Source organism: Nelumbo lutea, chromosome 4, assembly GCF_056320005.1.
Source record: "Nelumbo lutea isolate HS-2025 chromosome 4, American lotus-T2T, whole genome shotgun sequence".
NCBI classification, from domain to species: domain Eukaryota; kingdom Viridiplantae; phylum Streptophyta; class Magnoliopsida; order Proteales; family Nelumbonaceae; genus Nelumbo; species Nelumbo lutea.
In genome coordinates this window covers 88,727,450-88,749,530 of record NC_142687.1, presented here as the reverse complement: position 1 = coordinate 88,749,530, position 22,081 = coordinate 88,727,450, and the positions used below count along the sequence as shown (strand labels likewise).

At 39.0% G+C, this 22,081-nt stretch overlaps 2 protein-coding genes across 6 annotated transcripts in view; both read left to right on the top strand.

Moving 5' to 3' along the window:
* Positions 1-1,745: 1,745 nt before the first annotated feature.
* Positions 1,746-22,081, top strand: part of LOC148861638 (phytyl ester synthase 1, chloroplastic-like) — a 154,799-nt gene continuing 134,463 nt past the window's right edge. For 2 of the 4 annotated variants that reach the window (XM_088982147.1, XM_088982144.1), the window contains exons 1-3: positions 2,134-2,815; positions 3,026-3,077; positions 5,083-5,138. In XM_088982147.1, the coding sequence (XP_088838273.1) occupies positions 2,383-2,815; positions 3,026-3,077; positions 5,083-5,138 (541 nt within the window). In that variant the 5' untranslated portion in view covers positions 2,134-2,382. Of the gene's footprint in view, positions 2,013-2,118; positions 2,816-3,025; positions 3,078-5,082; positions 5,139-22,081 lie in introns of those variants that run through there. The other 2 variants (XM_088982145.1, XM_088982148.1) reach the window with 2 other exon arrangements.
* Positions 9,211-11,281, top strand: LOC148861639 (uncharacterized). 2 transcript variants are annotated; one of them, XM_088982150.1, is made up of 2 exons: positions 9,211-10,818; positions 11,145-11,281. In XM_088982150.1, exons 1-2 carry the CDS (start codon positions 10,020-10,022, stop codon positions 11,180-11,182), a joined length of 837 nt encoding a protein of 278 aa, XP_088838276.1. In that variant the 5' UTR covers positions 9,211-10,019; the 3' UTR covers positions 11,183-11,281. The 2 variants fall into 2 exon arrangements, with proteins under 2 accessions (XP_088838276.1, XP_088838275.1); XM_088982149.1 differs by having other exon boundaries at positions 9,211-10,854.

The following is a 22,081-nucleotide window of genomic DNA, read 5'->3' as shown; positions in this document are numbered from 1 at the left end:
CATACTCAAGTTTGAGTTATGTGTAACTTTCTTATTTTTGCCCATTTATCTTCAAGGTTCAAGGCATAATTGGAAATTGGTCCGAGTTCAATGCTTTTAATAAATACAAACTGGATGTGCTTGGGGTTTAGTCATAGAAATTGAGACAAGTTGCTCCAACTCTTTGGCAGCACACCAGTATTAGCCTTAGCAAGATAAACTCCCCAAATTTATAAAATGGCTAAGAACATTATAGACTAACACCACAAGTCTCTTAAATGTCCAGTTTAAGGGGCAATAATAGAAACATACCAATATTAACATGAAACAACAATGTATTTTATCCATTTACAAAAAAAAAAAATGTTTATGTACATCATTCTTATTGGAGCTAAGGTCATACATTGTCTAAGACGGTTCGATTTCAAAAATAGGCTTACAAATAAATAACTAAACTGTGAGCACCTCTATTGTGTGGTACTTGATGGGGGCTTGACATTAGGGGTGAGAGAGTGTGTGTGTGTGTGTTAGAGGATTTATTTTAAAATTTTTCATTATTTTTATTTTAATGAAAGTAATTTATTTTTCTTTTATTTAAAAGGGCAAATAAAAAACTAACAAAAATGCCTTATGAATATATATAATTCAGCCACATTGTTCTCAAAAATCATAACCCAATTATAATTATAAGGGAAAATCTATGATGCGGAAAATATATGGTATGGGAAGAGTTTTAACCAATCAAAACCCACCTATGAATTTTGATAAATAACACTTGATTGGCTATCACATTTATGATTCCAATTGATTGTTAAGAAGTTATTTAGATATCATATCTTTTCCATATCATAGTCGAACCCATAATTATAATAGTGATTTCATATTTTTGGTTGTTTGTTGAGCTCCCTTGGAAAACAAAAGTTTTACACTCCCATATCCACTTTTAACTTTTAATTTTAGTAGTAGTATAATATAGATATAGATATATAATACCAAGGTTTTAAAAATCGACCAAGAAACAGAACCGTTCTAGCTACCGGTTTTTGGGTCAGCGGTTCGATCGTTTGGGTCGAACGGTTCGGACGGTTTGCAATTTTGTATTAGGGCAAATATTTATGTTGATATGAGAAAGGAGAATGGAGAAGAGACTGATAGACTGATGTTGACTGAGAAAGAAAAAAATAAAGAAGAAAAGAAAGAAAAAAAGAAAGAAAGAGAAAGGAAAAAAAGAAAAGAAGAGAAAGGAAGGCTGCATTTGGTTTCAAGGAAAAAGTTGGGAAACCTTTACAAACCTTGTATAGATTTCCTTACCTTTCCCTACCTTTTCTTTCAAGCCAAACAAGCTAGAAAGGAAGAAGAAAGAAGAGGGAAGAAGAAAGAAGAGGAGGAGGATGGTTCAACGCTCATGGCGATAACATATCTGAGTTGTCATATCTCATATTTGAGATCAATTTTTCTACAACATTTTTTCTTCTTCTTTGTCTTGGATCTCAGATTTGAGATGTGTCTGAGGATCTCATATTTGAGGTCTTGTGTTTTTCCTCTCTAAGTTTTTAAAACTGTGAACCACTATTTGGGTAAAATGAGTCGACGATTTAACCACCCGTGTTAGCGGTTTTCTGACGGAGTCAATGGTTTTTGACAAAAAAATGGGTTAGAGGTGAAACTGAACTGATTGCTTAGACGGTTTCTGGGCTGAACGGTCCGACCGTCCGGGTCAACGACGGTTTAAAAACATTGTATAATACTATCGGGCCAGGCCGGACCAATTCGTCGGGCTACCCGGCCGATGATGTCCGGAGGTGGCGCGGCCTTGTCGCCTGTCGGAGGCGGCGAAGGAGTGAGTGAGTGGTGAGTTTTGGCGAAAGAGAGAACCAGAGAAGGCTATGAACAGGTGGGCAAGAAATCAAGAACAAGGCATGGGCGCAACTCAGAAGCTCAAGCGCGTCTCTCGCCAAAACGCTCTCCGCCATCCTACCGTACGGGTGAAAGAAAACAAGATTACTCACCCAACAAAGAAACAAGAAAAACCAGTAATTTTCACTGTTCTCCTTTTTCTTTTTCCTTGTCGTTAAGATCTGTTTTCTTGTTTTCCGTGTTTTATCTGCATAATCAATGGGATTCCAGAAACGGTTCAATCCCTTTCCGTCTTTTCTTTTCAATCGACCAAACGAAATTCATTAAATTACTATTTTTCACCTTCAGTCCGTTGCAGAGAAGCTTGGGCGAGAAAAGTGTGATTAGTTTTAGTTAGAGCAATTCCAGACGTAATAAATCACTGCATTAATAACTTCGTGTAATTCTCCATAAAAATCTCTGTATCATAGCGTCTCTTCTGAGCTTCCCTGAAGTGCTGAAACTTACTTCAAACCCCAGTTTCAGAGCTTATTGGTTGGAGAGGCCATGGCCTTGGCTATAGTATATTGTTCTGCTACTCGTCTTCTGGGTTTGCCTTCTCTTACTGCATTTTCTAGACCCAAAATATGCGGTAGATTTCAGTGTCGTACTTTGGCCAGTGGGAACCCGGCGGTGGTGTCTTCGGAGTCTGTTGAAACCAATGGAGCTCCTTTCGTTAGAGACCAGGATGGAATTGGGTCTAGGATTGATGGAGGGAATGGTCATTTTGGTCCGAAATGTATGGACAATACGAAGAACGTAATGGGTCTGGAAGAGTTGGAAGTGTTGTGGGATGATGGTTTTGGGACTTACAGTGTGAAGGATTTCCTTGATATGGCCAAGGACATGGTTAAGCCTGATGGTGGGCCTCCTCGCTGGTTTTGTCCCCTCGAATGTGGGCGTTCATTAAAAGATTCACCTGTGCTACTGTTTTTGCCCGGTAATCAATGTCTAACTGTGGATAGCGCCGTGCTTGCTAATTGACCAAGGCGAACTCTTAGGCAATTAAATTTTGTATTAGTTTAAACCTTTTGTTACTTTATGTTTCACTGATTATTAATGTTTTAGGCAATTTGTGTTTCAGTATTTTGGAGGTTTTCTGTAACTTCGATATCTGAATGCTGATTGCTTTATTAATTGGGGCATGCAGGAATTGATGGTACGGGCCTGGGGATCATTTTGCATCATAAATCTCTTGGCAAGTTAGTCAAATCTATCCTATTTGCTAAAGTGAATGTGGCATTATTTTATGTCATTGGGGGTTATTACATGTTATCACTTGCACAGCCACAAATAAGGCCTTATGAACACGATCTCAAGTTTTACATGTTAGGAGTTGGATATAAATTTTTAGTTAATTTGGAGAAGCAACTTTCGCATTATTGAATTCAATGATTATTTGATAAGTGAAGAATCAAAGTTGTATACGGTTTTTTGTGTTCCATTTTCTTGAATGTTTTTAGCCATTTTCCCATTGATGAATGGATTGCCCTTTCCCTTTAAGACTATTTTTCTTAAATAAAAATATAAAATGAATTTTATCCATCTGGATGATAAACTATGACATGACTTACACCAAATGACTCCTTTGTTAACAGGTAATCAGCCTTGGTTTAGAAAGGTGCTTTCATTTTTCCTTTATGAATAACTAGAGTAATATGTTAAGTTTTAACCCCATCTGATCTGACTAAGATCCGAGTCCAATTAAAATTCATATTACATACAATTTATAACTAATAAATTAAATATTTCAATTTATATTCTCCATTGTATTACAAAAAAAGAGGGTGGGCCTTGGTGCAATGGTTGGGTTACTCCACTGTGACATAGGTGACCAGGTTTCAAATCTTGGAAACAGCCTCTCTGTATGTGTAGGGGTAATGTTGTGTATATCTATCCCTCCCCAAACCCCACATTAGTGGGAGCCTCACGCTAATGTTGTTCGTTCATTCATCCTAATAAAATATCTTCTTAAAAGGCAATTAAAATTATAAAATCATTATTTTTTTTGTGTGAAAATCAAGAATTTAAGACTATTACATGGACTTGTTTGGCTTGCCTTTAGGGGCGTGGCACAAAGACGGCTCATAGAATCAGGAATGTAATATATCATACATCACATTAGCTACTTGAAGTAATGCAATTGAGGAAAAAAAAAAGAGATTATGGGTTTTACATGCTTGAAAATGTTTTATATGTTTGATTTTATTTTTAAATTTACATTTGGATACGCTTTACATGTTATGTTTATGTATTTTAATTTTAGATAATATGTTTTTTCAGAATGTTTATTTTAAAATTTAAGTTTATACTTTTATTAATATTATCTTTAATATTTTGTTTGATTTTTTTTCTATCGTTTTTAATTTTTTAATTTTTTTTGTGCCTTGCTTCAAAAAGGCTTGTGTGCCTCGCCTTGCACCTCAGGCGCCCCTTGTGCTTTTAAAATACTGATGTTAACAAGAGAAAAAGAAAATCAATACTAGACACACAATGAGAGTCCACAAAAACAAAATGCCACCTCAAAGAGGATCTCAGAAGCAAAACAATTCAATAAAAAAATCTACTTTGGAAGAGTAGCACCAGGAAATTTTCATTCTAGGAAGGCATTTCTTTTGTCTATCTTGTATTATTTCTTTAAGTGCAAATGAGTATATGATAATAAAATAGGGAAGTCTATCTTATATTTCCTGTTGTTTTCCTTATGTTTTCTGCCATGTGGATATCATTTAACTTGTATGAAGTTGGATACAAGTGTTAATTTTTCCATATGTATGGCTTTCTTTCGAAGATTCAAAATATTAATATGCATGGTATGCATGGACATGTGTATTGGGTGTTTTCGGGTGGCTCAAAACCTTTTTGTTTTATTTTTTTAGTTTTTAATTTTTACAGGGGGCTTAAATTATTGTTATTTAACCCCCCAAAACTTTGTTTTTTTTTTGAGAAGCCTTAAATTCGTTTGGCTTTCCTTCTTGCATTCTTTCTGCAACGAATTTAACTTCTAAACATGTTCCCGATCTATTCCTCATGTGTTTATCCTGTGAGTGAAAAGTTGACACTATTAATATGGAATATCAAGAAAATTTTCATTCTGATTGTCAGGGAAAAACTGTACATTTGGCCCTATATGTACTGCAAATTATGGCCTACATATCAAGTTACATCTAGATGAAGATATCTAATTTAGAAAAATTTTCACTGCAGGGTTTTTGAAGTTAGATGCATGCATATCCCTGTTTATGATCGGACATCATTTGAAGGTGTTGATCTTTGAACTCTTTCTAATTGAATTAATTGAAAAAAATATGAAGCTTTCCATGGGAATATAATTTTGATGAGTTTTTTTTTTTTAATTTATTTTTCCTTTTCAATTTTCTTTTAGGTTCCTTCTATGAGTTGATAAAATGTTAGATGTTGATGTATCAAACTGGCATTTTAACTGCTGAAAATTTTGACAAAACTCACATAAGTATAACTTATAAATTTATTGGATTACTCAAAACAAAAAGAAAAGATAAAATGCATACTGATAATAATAGTTTTTAAGGTTATTATAAAAAAATAATAGGCTTTAAGGTTCCTGAGGGAGAAATGCAAAATATTTTTTGTGATTTGTAAAACTGTGAACCATTGGTACAAGTTGAAACAAATATAAATTCAATATTTATGTTTAAAGCCACCAATCATCATCCTCATCCATGCCTTATCCCAACAATATGCGGTTGGTTACATGAATCCTGTTTCGCCAATCCATTCTATTTAAAGTCATATCCACTGTTAAATTATTAGTGCCTAGATAATTTCTTACTACCTCTACTCATGTCCTTTTAGCATCCCAGATGATGTTGCAGCTTCTAGATCATTCTTTTTGCCCTTATTCCTTTTGACTATAAATTATTCGCATAGAACCACATCTTTTTATTTTTGTTAGCAAAGTTATATACGAGAACCTTTAATAAATTATAGTTGCGAGGAATGGCTAATTTCATCTATACTCCTAATATCACACGGTTTAAAGGGAAAATTAGAGAAAGGAAGGGAAAGATAAGGTTTGAAGGATACTTGGTGTTTTTTTTTATTTGAATTCTTTGTTATTGTTGTTCATTGACAGATATCAAAATGAGTTTGATAAACTTAGTGACGTAGGATGAATAGTTCTGATGCCAACTTGATATAGGACTGAAGACTGATGTGATCCAAACATAGTTGTCAAGGATTAATGCAAGTATTAAGGACACAAAGGAATGGAAGGAAAACCCAAATGCAACAAGATGCTTTAGAAGTCAGAAGAATCATTGGACTGTTCGGGTTTCAAAAGTTTTCATCAGACTGAAAGGGGGTTTGTTTGGGATTTGGCCTATCAAAAGGGCAGTTTTAAGAAAAATATTAAAGCCATAGGAGAAGCTAAGTAATCAAATGGAGTCTTTAGTTGGTAATTTGGAGTCTAGAGTTTAGATGTTGTTGGGCTACCTTGGACTGTTGGAGACTCCTTGAGGGCAAAATATTAGCTCTCTTATCAGGTTGAGGCTTGCAAAGCAGCTTGGATTCAGCCAATTGGAAGTGGAAGGGGATTTCTCAATTAGTAAATAGTAATAAGCTGAATGTAAATGAACAATTTGAGGGTTTGGAACCACAGACAAACCATAAGGGAGGTGAGATGTCTAGCCAGTGATATGGGGGTCAACTTTAGATGGGTTAGAAGAGCATATATGGGTGTTGTTGGGCTACCTTGGACTGTTGGAGACTCCTTGAGGGCAAAATATTAGCTCTCTTATCAGGTTGAGGCTTGCAAAGCAGCTTGGATTCAGCCAATTGGAAGTGGAAGGGGATTTCTCAATTAGTAAATAGTAATAAGCTGAATGTAAATGAACAATTTGAGGGTTTGGAACCACAGACAAACCATAAGGGAGGTGAGATGTCTAGCCAGTGATATGGGGGTCAACTTTAGATGGGTTAGAAGAGCATATATGGGTGGTGAACACACATATTAAAACAAATTATAAATGATATATATAGTATATAATAGAATTTATGAACATGCATATTAGTAAGATGTAACAATGTGAATGATATTTTAATATGGTGCCCACCTTGTTATTTTGTTGTCTAGGCAGGTGCCTAGTTGCTTAGATGGGTGCCTTATTGCTATAAGTCAAAGTGTTAGGTCAGGTGTCCATGTGCCTAGTTGCCTAGACAACACTTTGACAACTATAGATCCAAGAAGTGTTTTAAAAGTGCAAGGGGCATTTTACGCCCGAAATGCAAGACGCTAGGCGAGGCGTGTGTGCCTTTCTGAAGCAAGGTGCAAAAATGCAAAAATGAAAAGTACTAAACATAAACTTAAATTTTAAAATAAATGTTTCAAAAAGCCTATTGTCTCAAATTAAAATACATAAACATAACATGTAAAACATATTTAAAATGAAAATTTGAAAATAAAATCAAGCATAGCATATAAAACATATTCAAGCATCAAGCATGTATAACTCTCAATGTCTTTATTTTTTCCTCAATTGCATTATTTCAAATAGCTAATGTGATGTTAAACATTACGCATTCCTGATTTTATGAGCCACTTTTGTATCAAGCCTCTCAAGGCAAGCCCAAACAAGTCCATATTAGGGTCATAAATTCTTAATCCCTATAAAATAAGATTTTATAGTTTTAATTGTCTTTTAAAAATATTTTTTATTAGGATGAATGAATGAGCAATATTAGCAAATATGGGGTTTTTGGAGCTTCAGTGAGTGAGCGAAAAATATGCTTTGAAATTCAGAGAAAGAAGTTTGGTAGGTAAAGTTCAGAGAAAGAAGTTTGGTAAGTAAGATTCAGAAGGAAGTTTCTCTCTCTAGAAAGTGTGTAGGTGTTGAGTCACTTCTAGGTTTCCTAGAATCACTCTAAGGCCTTGGGAATCACTCACTAAAATCCACATAAGCAGAAAAATATACTTCAAAATTCATTGCTCACATTTTGAGACTTTTTTTTTGGAAAAAAGTAACTTTTAGTAGAACATACAAAGTACAACAGGCCCCCAAGGGAAACTACCCTGGCTGGGCAAAAGCAAGAATAGAACATCAAAGTTACAATTCCAAAATACTTCTAGAGCTCATCAGGGCCACCAGACTATGCTTCTGAAGAACCTTATAGCTGAGATCCAGGACACCGTCCTTCCAAAATAGAAGGAGACAATCCTCCATATCCCTAGAAACCTGCTGGAACGTCCTATTTCTTTCAGACCAAATAGTACTAATTACAGCTGCTGGCACAACAACCCAAACAGTTTGCAGACTTTGAGAGCCCTTGAACATCCCAGCCCCAAAGGAGATCCAGAACATTTCTTGGCATGACCCAACTCAATCCGAAAGCAGAAATAAAGTGCCATAGACTAAGGAAACAAAAAGACGGTGGATGAAAAGATGATTTGTCCTCTGAACTCTGCATGCAGAAAATACAACTCTGGTCAGGGATCTGCACTGCCCTTCCGAGCAGATTAGCCTTGGTTAGGCACCTATCCAGAGCTGCAGCCCACACCAAAGCATTGACTTTGAAGGGGAGATTGGGTTCCAAATTTTTGAAGCTGGGACTGTGCCCTGGTTGCTCTCCGACAGCTTGAGAGGAAAAGATTTAACAGAAAACAGTCCATCTGCAGTCGAGTTTCAGCTCCAACTATCCTCTCTGCTAGAATCCACCTCCTGGCCTGAAAGAAGCTCTAACATCCCAGCCAAACTCCTGGCCTGAAAGAAACCTTAAAATTACTGTGGAGAACACTGATATGGACCCCACAGCTATGGTCCCACTGTGTTCGTAGGGTAGAAGATGTTCTAGTCTGCCTAGGGTTAGCTATTGGTCATTTAGTTGTTTCAGTTGTTATTTATTTCAGTCTTTGTTTTACTCTATTTGTTATGTAAAGACTAAGGGCAGATCTGTCCTTTCCATGTAATGAGCATAACCTATAAATATTAATTAAAGTGGCGGCGGCAGAACATTAAGCTTCTGCTCCTCCTTTCAACCCTTGTGTTCTACTGCTTCTCCTCCCTCTTCCTCTTCTCTCCTCTTTCTTCCTTCTTATCTTCGATCTTGAGATTCATTAGGGTTCAGGACTGATAACAGTCCTGAACTTCTAGTTGGTATCAGAGCCAAGTTCTCTCATGTGAGTCTAGTCCAGCCGACCACATGAGAACCATCTAAGGCTGGAAGCTGAGAAAGCAGAGTTCGTTAATTGGTTCTTGGAGATCTCCAGAGGATTAGCAGCTGTTTGAAGAAGTGTCATAGTTGTAGCAAGTTGGTGATCAGGAAGAATCAGAGAAGGCTAGGGTTTGGGTAACCTTGGTAGGTAGCGAACTGCATTCTACTGTAAGTTTTTTACTTTCTGAGAGAAGTAACATTAGAAAAGATAGGTTGGACCTATCCAGCAAGGGTGGCCGAACTACTCTAGGGTTTTATCTCTCTATTCTCTAGGGTTTCTCTAGGGTTTTGTCTTATCCCTATGGAAAACCCTAGTATTAGGCCGAAACTTGTGATCTTATTCCTGCGGAAAACCCTTGAATTCTCCTCAACATTGATCAGTTTTAGGGTTTCATATTAACCCTAATACAAACCTTATCCGTACGGCTCTTAGGACTGGTTAAAACCTCAAATTGGCTTCAGCATATCAGATTGCTCTTCAAACTGTGTTTCAGTTTTCTTTTGGGGTTTCGAACACTTTTGAAGGGGTGAAAACAGTTCGGACTGTTGCTGTTGTGTGTGGTTATTGATTCCAGATCAGTCTTATATATATTTCATGCACATCTATCGTGAGTACAGATTGGTTCTCTACTGATTTTGTGACTGTTGTTGGGAGTTCTAGTGCTGGTTTTGACTGTAGTAACCATAATCTTTGATACTTCTGGTTCTTGACTGAAATGGAGTTTAAGAATCAGGCAGAAGGCAGTTTTGGGAATAGCAGTTATGGCGGTGGTTCTGAGACAGGTTTTCAGATTACAACCGTAAAGTTTGATGGATCAAACTATTTGGAATGGGCCCAATCAGCCATGATGGCTATTGGGGGAAGGGGCAAAGTAGGGTATCTCTTGGGAGATGTGGCAGAACCTTCCAAGGGAGACCCTATGTATACCAAGTGGGTCTAAGAAAACTACTTGGTTATGACATGGCTTTGTAATTCAATGCAGCCCCATATCAGCCGAAATTACTTATGGGCAAAGACAGCCAAGGAGATATGGAATGTGATGAAAGAGACTTACTCCCAACCCCTTAATGTTGCAAGAGCATATGAGTTGAAATGTGAGGTGAATGCCCTTAAACAAGGAGAGAAACCGGTGTCGGTCTATTTCTCTAACTTGCAATCCCTGTGGCATGAGATTGATCACTTAGAGACTCTTGAGTGGGAGAGTCCCAAAGATGCTCAGATACATAGAAAGCACATTGAGACAAATAGAGTGTTTGAGTTTCTGGCAGGACTGAATACAGAATATGATATTGTGAGGCAGCAGATCTTGACTAAAGATAGTGTGACCCCCTCTCAGGCATACTCCTTAGTGCACAGTGAAGAGACCAGGAGGAAAGTCATGATGCAACCTCAGCCGCTTACACCTGCCTTGGTAGCTGTCAAACCCAAAACAGAGGGTGATTCAGAGAGGGACAGAAAGAAGGAAGATAAAAGGGATGTGGTGTGTGAGCATTGCAAGAAACATAAACACACAAAAGAAACATGTTGGAAGTTGCATCCACATTTGGTCCTGGCAAAGTTGAGAAATAAAAGGAGTAATGCTCATGTGGCTACGACTACTGATTCAGCATCCTCATCTGGCACGAGAGGCACACCATTAGAGACCTTAGCTGCAGTTCGGGCAGCTCTAATACAATTGGAGAAGGAAGTTGGCAGTTCAGCTCAGTTACTGCAGTCATCATCAGCTCCGGCTACATCGGCCTTTGCACACTCAGGTACTCGAGCCTCAGCCTACCATGCCTCCGCTCCAGGTACTACTGAACCGTGTTGGGTAATATATTCAGGTGCATCTGACCATATGACTAGCTTGCCCTCTTTGTTTACTACTTATCACTTATCTTCTGGTAGGGATAAAGTATCTATAGCTGATGGCTCTCTTGTCCCTATTTCTGGCAAGGGTGACATCAAACTGTCAGATACTATATCCTTGTCCTTTGTCTTGCATGTTCCTAAACTGGACACTAACCTCCTTTCCGTCAGTAGCATTACCAAACATTTGAATTGCTCAGTAACTTTCTTTCCTGACCGATGTGTTATTCAGGACATGGAGACGAAGAAGGTGATTGGGGCTGGCTGTGAGACGAATGGGATCTATCTGCTCGAGGAGAGTTCTCGTTGGGAAGAGTCAGTGGATAAGAAGTTACTTGTTTCTCAAGTTGTGAGTCCGGTTATGTTGTGGCATAACCGATTGGGTCATTTATCTTTTCGGTCCTTGAAGAGTCTGCTTCCTACTTTGTTTGAGTCTGTTGAGTCATCTCAGTTGAAGTGTGAAAGTTGTGAGTTGGCTAAACATTGTAGAAACTCTTACTCATTGAGTAATAAAAGGAGTAATAGTTCTTTTGATATTGTGCATACTGATGTTTGGGGGCTATATCACATTCCTTCTATAGGGGGCTACAGGTATTTTTTGCTATTTGTTGATGACCACACCCGGTTTTCATGGGTTTATCTTATGCGATCACGAGATGAGGTGCCTGTCCCGACCCAAAACTTCCACCAAATGATCCTAACACAATTTGATGTCAGGATAAAAGTGCTTAGATCTGATAATGCAAAGGAATACTTTGCTAAGCCATTGGCATCGTACCTCCTTAATCATGGGGTTATTCAACAGAGCACGTGTCCTCATACACCTCAGCAGAATGGGGTTGCAGAGAGGAAGAATAGGCACATCTTGGAGGTGGCTAGAAGTATTATGTTTACCTCCAATGTCCTTATTCGCTTATGGGGTGATGCTATCCTTACGACGGTATATCTTATTAATCGGATTCCTTCTTGGGTTCTTGATATGAAACCTCATTTTTCCCTTCTATATCCCAATGAGGAGTTGTTCACTATTCCCCTCAAGACATTTGGTTGTACCTGTTTTGTTCAGCTTTTTGGTCCCAATCACTCCAAGTTTCAACCCAAGGCCTCCAAATGCATCTTTCTTGGTTATGCACAAACTCAAAAGGGTTATTGTTGTTATGATCCTTCTCAGGGAAGAATTTTGTATCCATGGATGTCACTTTCTTTGAGGAGACACCCTACTATTCTCGGGTCTCTCCTTAGGGGGAGAGTAGTGAGCGTGGAGATTTGGGTTTTTTTCTTCAAGGGGAGGGGGAGTGCAGTGAGGACAGGGTTAATACCTTTGGGGCTGTTCCCTTACCTATTCCAGTTGATGATGAGGGCTGTAGTAGCGAGGGTGGTCAAAGGGATCGGGAGTTGAGAGTCTATCATAGGCGATGCAGGCAGATTGATCCTGGTCATCAGCAGTCCCAACCAGCTACAATCTCTTTTGCGGCTCCAAGTCCAGATATTACAGTCCCAGGGCCCACAGAGACTCCTTCCATTGTTGCTACCTCACCCTCTGCAGATGACCTTGACATTCCCATTGCCCTCCGTAAAGGAAAACGGCATTGCACCACATCTACAGCTCACTGCATCTCCCAGTTTTTGTCCTATGATCGCCTATCTCCCTCCTACAGGTCCTATCTCACCTCTGTTGCTGATGTCCCTATTCCGAGAATAGTGCAAGAAGCCCTATCAGTCCCGGAGTGGAGAGGTGAAATGCAAGTTGAAATGGATGCCCTGTTGAAAAATAATACCTGGGAGCTAGTTGACTTGCCCAAAGGAAAGAAACCAGTTGGATGCAGGTGGGTATTTACTGTGAAGCATAATGCGGATGGTTCCATTGAGAGGTACAAAGCTCAGCTAGTTGCAAAAGGGTTCACTCAGACTTATGGTATAGATTACTTGGAGACATTTGCCCCGGTAGCCAAGATGACCACCATTCGGGTTCTATTATCTCGCAGCAAGCTACACTTGGCCTTTGTACCAAATGGATGTTAAGAATGCTTTCCTGAATGGGGACTTGCAAGAAGATGTCTACATGCAGTTGCCTCCTGGATTCTATGATACAGAGGCAGGTAAGAAAGTTTGTCGGCTCAATAAGGCATTGTATGGTTTGAAGCAGTCACCTAGAGCTTGGTTTGGCAGATTCAGACTAGCCCTTGGAAGTTCGGTTATGTACAGGCCCAGTCAGATCATACACTGTTCATCAAGAGGGTGGAGTCATCACTGACACTACTTGCAGTTTATGTTGATGATATTGTGGTCACAGGAAACGACAACCATGAGATTGAGTCCCTCAAACAGCTCCATCAAGAATTTGAGTTGAAAGATCTGGGTACACTACGGTATTTTTTGGGTATTGAGGTTGCTAGATCTAAGCAGGGGATCTTTGTCTCTCAAAGGAAATATGTGTTAGATCTCTTGGCTGAAACTGGAAAGCTAGGTGTCAAACCTGTAGATACACCCATTGAACAGAACCACAGGATTAATGCAGAGAGTGGGGAGCTGCTTGAAGACAAAGTTATGTTCCAGTGGTTAGTGGGAAAGCTCCTATATCTATGCCTTACCCGACCAGACATCAGTTATGCCGTTAGTGTTATCAGTCAGTACATGCATTCTCCTAGAACCACGCACCTTCTAGCAGCAGAAAGAATACTAGCATACTTGAAGAGATGCTCGGGTAGAGGTATACTGTTCAAGAACAATGACCACATGAAGGTGGAAGTCTATACGGATGCCGATTGGGCTGGGAGTGTTGATGACAGAAGGTCTACCTCTGGATATTGTGCTCTTGTGGGAGGTAACCTGGTTTCTTGGCGGAGTAAGAAACAAAGTGTTGTCTCTCGATCCAGTGCTGAAGCTGAGTACAGGTCAATGGCTAATGGAGTGGCTGAAATTCTTTGGCTGAGATCACTACTTGAGGAGTTGGGTGTTGAGTATGAGAAGCCCCTGATGCTGTATTGTGATAATCAAGCGGCTATTAATATAGCACACAACCCAGTGCAGCATGACAGGACTAAACATATTGAAGTTGATCGGCACTTCGTACGAGAGAGGGTCTCATCATAAGACGTATGTCTCCTATACATCACCTCCAATATGCAACCGACAGATATCCTCACTAAAGCTGTATCACGAAAGAAGCTAGAGGCAGATCTATCCAAGTTGGGAATGATAAACATTTATTCCCAACTTGAGGGGGAGTGTAGAGAACACTGATGTGGACCCCACAGCTACAGTCCCACTGTGTTCGTAGGGTAGAAGATGTTCTAGTCTGCCTAGGGTTAGCTATTGGTCATTTAGTTGTTTCAGTTATTATTTATTTCAGTCTTTGTTTTACTCTATTTGTTATGTAAAGACTAAGGGCAGATCTGTCCTTTCCATGTAATGAGCATAACCTATAAATATTAATTAAAGTGGCGGCGGCAGAACATTAAGCTTCTGCTCCTCCTTTCAACCCTTGTGTTCTACTACTTCTCCTCCCTCTTCCTCTTCTCTCCTCTTTCTTCCTTCTTATCTTCGATCCTGAGATTCATTAGGGTTCAAGACTGATAACAGTTCTAAACTTCTAGTATTACAATTCTGCCACTCATAAACCAGCCTAAAGAAAACTAAATCACTCTTAAGATACTTAACCAATGAGGCATGACTCAGTGAGAGCTGAATTTTTGGTTGCTATTGTTGGGGTGCAAAAAGCTAAGGATATGGGAATTGCTAGGATGATTCTTGAAGGGGACTCAAAAATAGTTGTTGTCTGGTTGAAAAAAGGAGAAGGGGTTCTATGGCAATTCAGAAATGATTTCAGAAGATTGAAGATGATCTCAAGAAATATGCAAATCCATGTAAGATGGGTTAGGAGGTCTGCAAATGGGTTGGTTGATGGATTTGAAATTTTAATAAAATTTTATTGAGTTGCTGATAAAAGAAAAGATACTTAACCAATGAGGCAATGGATTTGAAATTTTAGAGATACGCTTGCTATGACTAGGGGTGGATTTGAGCCGAGCCAAGCCAAATATCCAGCTATTTGAGCTCGGCTCACAAATATAGTATGAGGCTTGAGCTTGAGTCAAAAGCTTATAAGTTCGAGCTCAGCTCGGCTCGAGCTCGAATGTGAGCCAAATGTTTTATAAAAATAATATTTTTTATTTGACATTTAAAAAATTAAAAATTATATATATTATTTTCTATATGTATACTATTTTTATATTTATTATTTTTTTATATGTATATATGTATGTATATATGCATATATACATATATGTAAAAGTTCGATTATGTGGAGACTATAACTTGATGTATCTTATTAGTATAGTCCTTGTTGTACATTACTTATACTTCTTATTCTTCTTTTCTCTTTCAACCCTATATGGGCATTCTTGTAATTGTACATATCTTTTAATATATAAGAGACTCTTTGATGTGGGGGTCATTCATTCTTGACACCTCTAAGATTATTCTTGTTCTTCTCTCTATTCAAACAAGAATGTTGACATGGTATCAGAGTAGGTTGCTCTCTGATATATTCTCTCTCTCGTGAAACTCACTAGAAGTAGTAATCCTGTCATATTAGGGCTGTTTTGTTCAACCCTTTTCTGCTCAGTCTTCTTTGCGCAACCAGCAGGAGAGATTTCGTTAGATCTCTCTTGTGAGACATTGGTTCAAGGCCAAAATTCAGTTATGGTGTCGCCTAGACCTGATCTATTCTACCTACAAACAACATCTGATTTGGTGAAGTTTTCGAAGGAGTTTTGATCTTCTTGGGGCTGTAACACTATACAGTTTCCTTTTTTGGACTGTAACTCTTTTTTTTTTTTTTGATTTCTGGCCTTCTACATCAGCCTGCGATTTGAGTTTTTCTCTCCAGATTGAAGGGTCCTCTCAAGCTCTTCTTAATCCTACACTCAGTTTCTGGTTTGGAGATTGATAAGGACTGTTTCGATCAGCACAAGATATCTCCTTATTCTTGAAAAAGACGCCTGCTGTGTTGGTAAATCACAGTTTTCTTTCAATTGGCTAACTCGATCAACCTATAACCCTAGATTTTGTGTCATCCTAGGGTTTTCTTGCTTCCCATTTATTTGATTCAGACTTCAGATTCATATTTGAAGGGTTTTAGACTTGACAGTCTTAAAACTTGCCTTTTTTTTGGATTGTCATCTTGAGTTCTTGATTGCTGAATTTGGCTATCTCTGATATCCTTGTGCCTGGACTGCTGTTTTCTTGCTGAAATGGCCTCCAATAGAGAAGATACTATTCCTATAAAGCTGGAAGGATCAACCTATGGAATCGACACTGTTGCTGTAGCACATGGGAGTAAGAAATCTATTGCTAGTGGTGATTCTTTTGTTAAAGGTAATTCTCTGGCATCTATGGTTGAGGAAAACATTCGACAACTAGTAACTTCTACTATTTCTTCATCTCTTTCTGCTATTGGCTTACCTGGTGAGTTTTCTGGTTATCGTGCTTCTTCTTCTCATACTTTGATCTTTAACTCTTGAGCTACCAACCACATGACAGGATCCTACCCTAACCAACCAAGTAACCTTACTAAGACCCATCACAAACATATTCTTACTGGCAATAGTGAAAAGTTAAACATCATTGATAATAATGATCCATCTCTTAAGCTTTCACCCACTGCATCTTTCCCTCTTACCAAGACCCTTCTTGTTCCTAATCTCACTACAAACTTGATTTCTGTTGGCCAATTAATTGATGAAGGCAACATTCTCATTTTCTCTCAAGATGGATGTTTGATTCAGGACCGGAACACTGGGGAGGTGAAAGGGAAGGGGTGCAGGTTGGGCCGTCTGTTTGCATTGGAGTTCGAGAAGCCTTAAACACCAACATCATCAGTTTATTTCAATTCCTCTACTTCTAGTTCCTTTATGAGTCATAGAAATAATGTTTGGGACTTATGGCATGAATGTTTGGGTCATTTACATTTTGAAAAATTAAAATTTTTGTTTGATTTAGACCTTATTAAGAATAAAGTTCCTTCTTTGCACACCTTTGATACATCTTGTGTTTCTTGTTGCTTGAGTAAGAGTCGTACCATACCATTTCCTCACATATCTGAGCAAGCTACCTCTTCCTTCGAGCTTATACATAGTGATGTCTAGACCGCTTCTATCTCTTCTCGCTTGGATACAAATATTTTGTGTTGTTCATTGATGATTGTACCAGGTACACATGGATATACTTTATTCGCCACAAGATTGAGGTGTTCCCAACATTTAAGTTGTTTCATGCTATGGTGTGGGTTCAGTTTCAATCACAAGTGCGTATTCTTCGTTCAGATTCAGGGGTGTTACAAACTGTATACTTAAAATAGGAAGATGTTACAGATTGTATAATTAAAATAGGAAGTAAATACTAGGGAGATATGATGTTACAGATTGTATAACTAAAATAGGAAGTAAATACTAGGGAGATATGATTTACCTTGATTGTAGGACTGATTTGTAGGAATTTGATTAGTCTTCTTTCCTAATATATTCTTTCCTTACATAGAATTTGTAACTTGTATATATACATACGAGATTGATGAATAATAATATAAATTCTTCTTCTTCCTCTGTTTACTCTTATTTTACATGGTATCAGAGCATCTAGTTTTTGCCTGCCCTTTTGTTTTTTTTAAAGTAAACAGTAGGTAGAGGAAAATTTCTGGGTGTTTCGGGTCACCTCCTTGGAGCAGTCAGAGCATCTAGTCTTTGCAAAGTCCGGTTGTCAGCAGCCCTGCGCATGTGTCTAACACACCGCCTGAAGATTCTGCCACAGTCACACGCATCGGCACGTGGAGGCGCATCTATCGCCGGAAAATTTTTTCGGTTGTTGTCTTTTGGCTCGCCTCGTCTTGTATAGCACATATTTGTGCTTTGTTACGTGCATATCCATTCCGGTTGTTTCAACAGGTGTGCTCTGTTGATTTTCGGTGTTCAAAATATTTTGTTTATTTGAATTTTGAGATTATGGCAGGCAAGAAATCAGTAGTTATGTCGGATGTTATTCCAGTGATGTCAAAAATAACTGAGCATAAGCTTAATGGCTCTGATTATCTGGATTGGGGTAAAACTATTCAACTATATTTGCTGAGTATTGCTATGGATAACCATTTGACTGATGACCCTCCTAATGATGACTCGAGAAAGTCTTGGTTGAGGGAGGATGCCCGTTTGTTCTTGCAAATATGCAACTCCATTGAAAGTGAGGTGGTTGGTTTAGTCACTCACTGTGGATTTGTTAAGGAATTAATGAACTATCTAGAGTTCTTGTACTCCGGAAAGGGGAATATTTCCCGCATTTATGATGTGTGCAAAGCCTTTTACAGGGCAGACAAAGGCGATAGATCTCTTGCAATCTATTTCATGGATTTCAAGAAAACATATGAAGATAGCAAACTTTCCCATACTCCCCCTGAGCAACAAAGCCAGGTGGTTGCTCTATATAAACTTCTTCTTGAAGATCCCCATGAAGAAAAGCATTCTTGATGTCTAACTGATGAAGGGGCCAATTATAAGTAGCTGCCATAGAAATAAACAACCTGATAGAAGTAAGTTTAGCAATAAGAGAAAAGGTATCAGAATAATCCACTCCATAAGTCTGAGCATATCATTTAGCAACAAGACGGGCTTTCAATCGAGCAATGAACCCATCAGATTGACTTTAACTGTAAACACCCATTTACACCCAATAGCCTTCTTATTTGCAGGTAAATTTACCAAGGTCCAATTACCATTGTCCTCTAAAGCATTCATCTCCTCAATCATAGCATTACGCCATTCAGGGTGAGAAAGGACTTCCTTAACAGTCTTAGGAACAGAGATAGAATCAAGAGATGCAATAAAAGAACAAGAAGAGGACGACAAATGATTATAAGACACAAATGAAGAAACTGGATAAGTACACTTACGCTTACTTTTACGAAGAGCAATAGGATGATCATCATTAGAGACTGGTTCTGATGATGAAGGAACAGGATCAGTTGAGACTGGATCTGCCGACGAAGGAGCTGGTGCAAGACATGGATCCGGAGGGGTTGGTCGTCGAGAATAAACCTGTACTGTAGGTGGCTTAGGCCTGGCAGGAGCAGATTCAATAGGATGTGAACCAGATGATGTGACAGTATAGATTAACAAATCATCATCCTCCCCCTGAATTGAATGAGGAGTAGATGGAAAGAAAGGTGTATCTTCTAGGAAATTAACATCACCTGACACAAGATATCTGTGAAGAGTAGGACAATAACATCTATACCCTTTTTGAACACGGGAATACCCAAGAAAAAGACACTTCAAAGATTTTGGATCTAGTTTGGTAACCTGAGGACGAACATCCCGAAAAAAGCATGTACACCCAAATACAAGTGCAACGAAGTTGTCCAGATACTCCTCAACAGAATCGTGTGGCCAAGTGCAAGAATGGACATATCCTTAGTGTTGTGAGGACATTATTGCAGGAGTCCCATACTTCACCTTCCTTTTGGGTAGATGCAGCCAGTACAACTGTGTTTTTGATCAACTATATTCCTTCCTCAATTCTTGGTAATATGTCTCCCTTTTAGAAGTTATTTGGTCGTTCTATAGATTTATCTATGCTTCATGTTTTTGGATGTGTGTGCTTTGTTCATCTTCCCTCTCATGAACGCTCTAAATTGTCTGCACAGTCTGTCATGCGTGCCTTTGTGGGTTATAGTCCTGACCACAAAGGATTTCTTTGCTATGATCCCTCTACTTGTCGCATTCGTATATCACGTAATGTTGTTTTCCTTGAGCACTGTTGACAGATGTTGTTGTACACATATGTTTAGTACCACAAGGGTACTTTTGTAATTTCTTCTTTTTTTATGTTGTACGACCATCCTAGTATAAATAATAACATACTGTACACGCTTGCAGTATTCTTTTGGGCTCTCAGTCCTCTCGCCTCTCCTCTCTTTCTCTTCTCTTGTTCAACATGGTATCAGAGCAAGTCGTCCAGGCCTGAAGGGTGATGTCGAGCAAATCTGATTTGTTCATCTTCCAAAGTCGAGCAGTCAGTCTCTTCATCTCCCAGCTGTATCCATCTGTTGTTCGACCTTAAGAAAGTAGGAAGCATGCCTGACTTTTCATCTTCCAGCGTAGAAAAAAGTTCTGGTTTATAGAGAGTTTTCTATCTAATGTTCAATATTAGTCTGCCTGACTTTGCATCTTCCAGCGTAGAGAAAGTTCTGGTTTATAGAGAGGCTATCATCTGATGTTCAAGAAGGTATTATCTACTATTCATCTGTTGTTCGGGTGCCCTGGTATTCGACTGAAGTTTTTTTTTTTGTGTTACTTTGCACCCATTGATGGACTATTAATGCCCTGGTATTCGACTGAAGTGTTCTTTTTGTATTACTGTTGTTCGGCTATCCTGTTGATGGACTGAAATAGCTCTTTCTTTTACTTTTCTCTAATTGACTGTTCGGTTGCCCTGAAGTTGGCACTGTTCCAGGTTTGCCGATTAGGTGTGTGGTGAACTTCACCTTGCTCCTTCCATTCTGTTGTGGGGTCGTATGATCTCTGTAAAACCGTAGGTCATACAAACCTGTTTATGTGCTGCAACAACAATGTTTTTCTTTTGGATCCTTGTAAAACCGTAGGTCATACAGACCTGTTTACGTGCTGCAACAACAGTGTTTGTTCTTGGATCCCTGTGAAACCGTAGGTCATAAGGACCTGTTTGTGTGCTGCAATAGTAGTCTTTTTAGTGGACTGAAGGTTAGGAAGTGCCTGGTGCCTTATGTAACAACTCTGTGAGGCAGTGCTCCTTCTTTGGGTGTTGTTTTTTAAACCTGAAATCATGAGTGGTGAAGATTCAGCCACATCTGGAGTTTCTTCAATGCTGAATGGAATGAGTGGGGGTGGTGACCTATCCTTTCCTATGGCTATTGTCCCTCTTGATGGTTTAAATTACCTAGAGTGGTCAAGAGGGATCAAGCTATACATCACTGCAAGGGGAAAGATAGGCTATATTAATGGGAGAATAAAAGAACCACTATGGGAGTGTTGAATATGATAGATGGAATCAGGAGAACGGTATGGTTATGTCTTGGCTCTTAGTCTCCATGCAACCTCAAATAAGGAAGAATTTCATGTGGGCTGAAACTGCAAATGAGATCTGGGAACAAACAAAATCTACATATTCAGAACTGCGATACTATGCCAAGATCTATTAACTACAGGCAGAATCATCTACTTGTAGACATGGGGAGAGGTGTTTATCAGTATATTACTCTGACTTGACTTTTGTCTGGAAGGAGTTGGACCATTACCAGAATGTGGATTGGAAGTGTAACGAGGATTCAAAACTGTACAAGAAACTTGTCTCCCAACAAAGAGTGTTTGCCTTCTTACATGGTCTGAATCCTATGTATGAATCTATCAGAGTCCAAATTCTCAGCTCTAAGAATCTTCCATTAGTTCAAGAAGTTTATGCTCTTGTACAATCTGAAGAGAGCAGAAGGAATTTGATGAACAACCCTGGTGGGGATGCAGTTGTGTTGGCAGCAAAAGGGGGTGTCTCTACTAGTGTGGGATCTTCTTCCAGGAAAGGAGATCTCCAGAAAAAAAACAGAAGATAAGGACAAATTGTGGTGCACTCATTGCCAGAAACCCCGACACACCAGAGATACCTGTTGGGATCTTCATGGGAAACCAAAATGGGCTCAAGATCTGAATAAGAAGCAAGGTTCAGATGTGAATAAAAGGTCTGGATAGCAAGGTACAAAGAAATACAACATGGATACTTGGGAGAATCAACCCTCCATCCCTACTATGACTCAGACACATCTCTTTGGATCTGACCCAAGGGAGGATATTATGAATTCTTTCTATGACCATTTAGAGCTCTATGGTAGAGCAATTCGTCAGATGGATGCTCCTCCCTCAACATCATTTGCATCTACGTCAGGTAACTCTGCCACAGCTTTCCATGTTGCTTCTCACACCCTTGACTCTCCATGGATCATTGATTATGAAGCGTCAAAACACATGACTGGTACGTCCTCTTACTTTCAAAGCTATCACCTTCTTTCTGGAAGAGACAAGGTGAGACTAGCTGATGGATCATACACTTCCATAGCTGGTCAAGGAACCATCTCTCTTCCCCTTGGCCTTA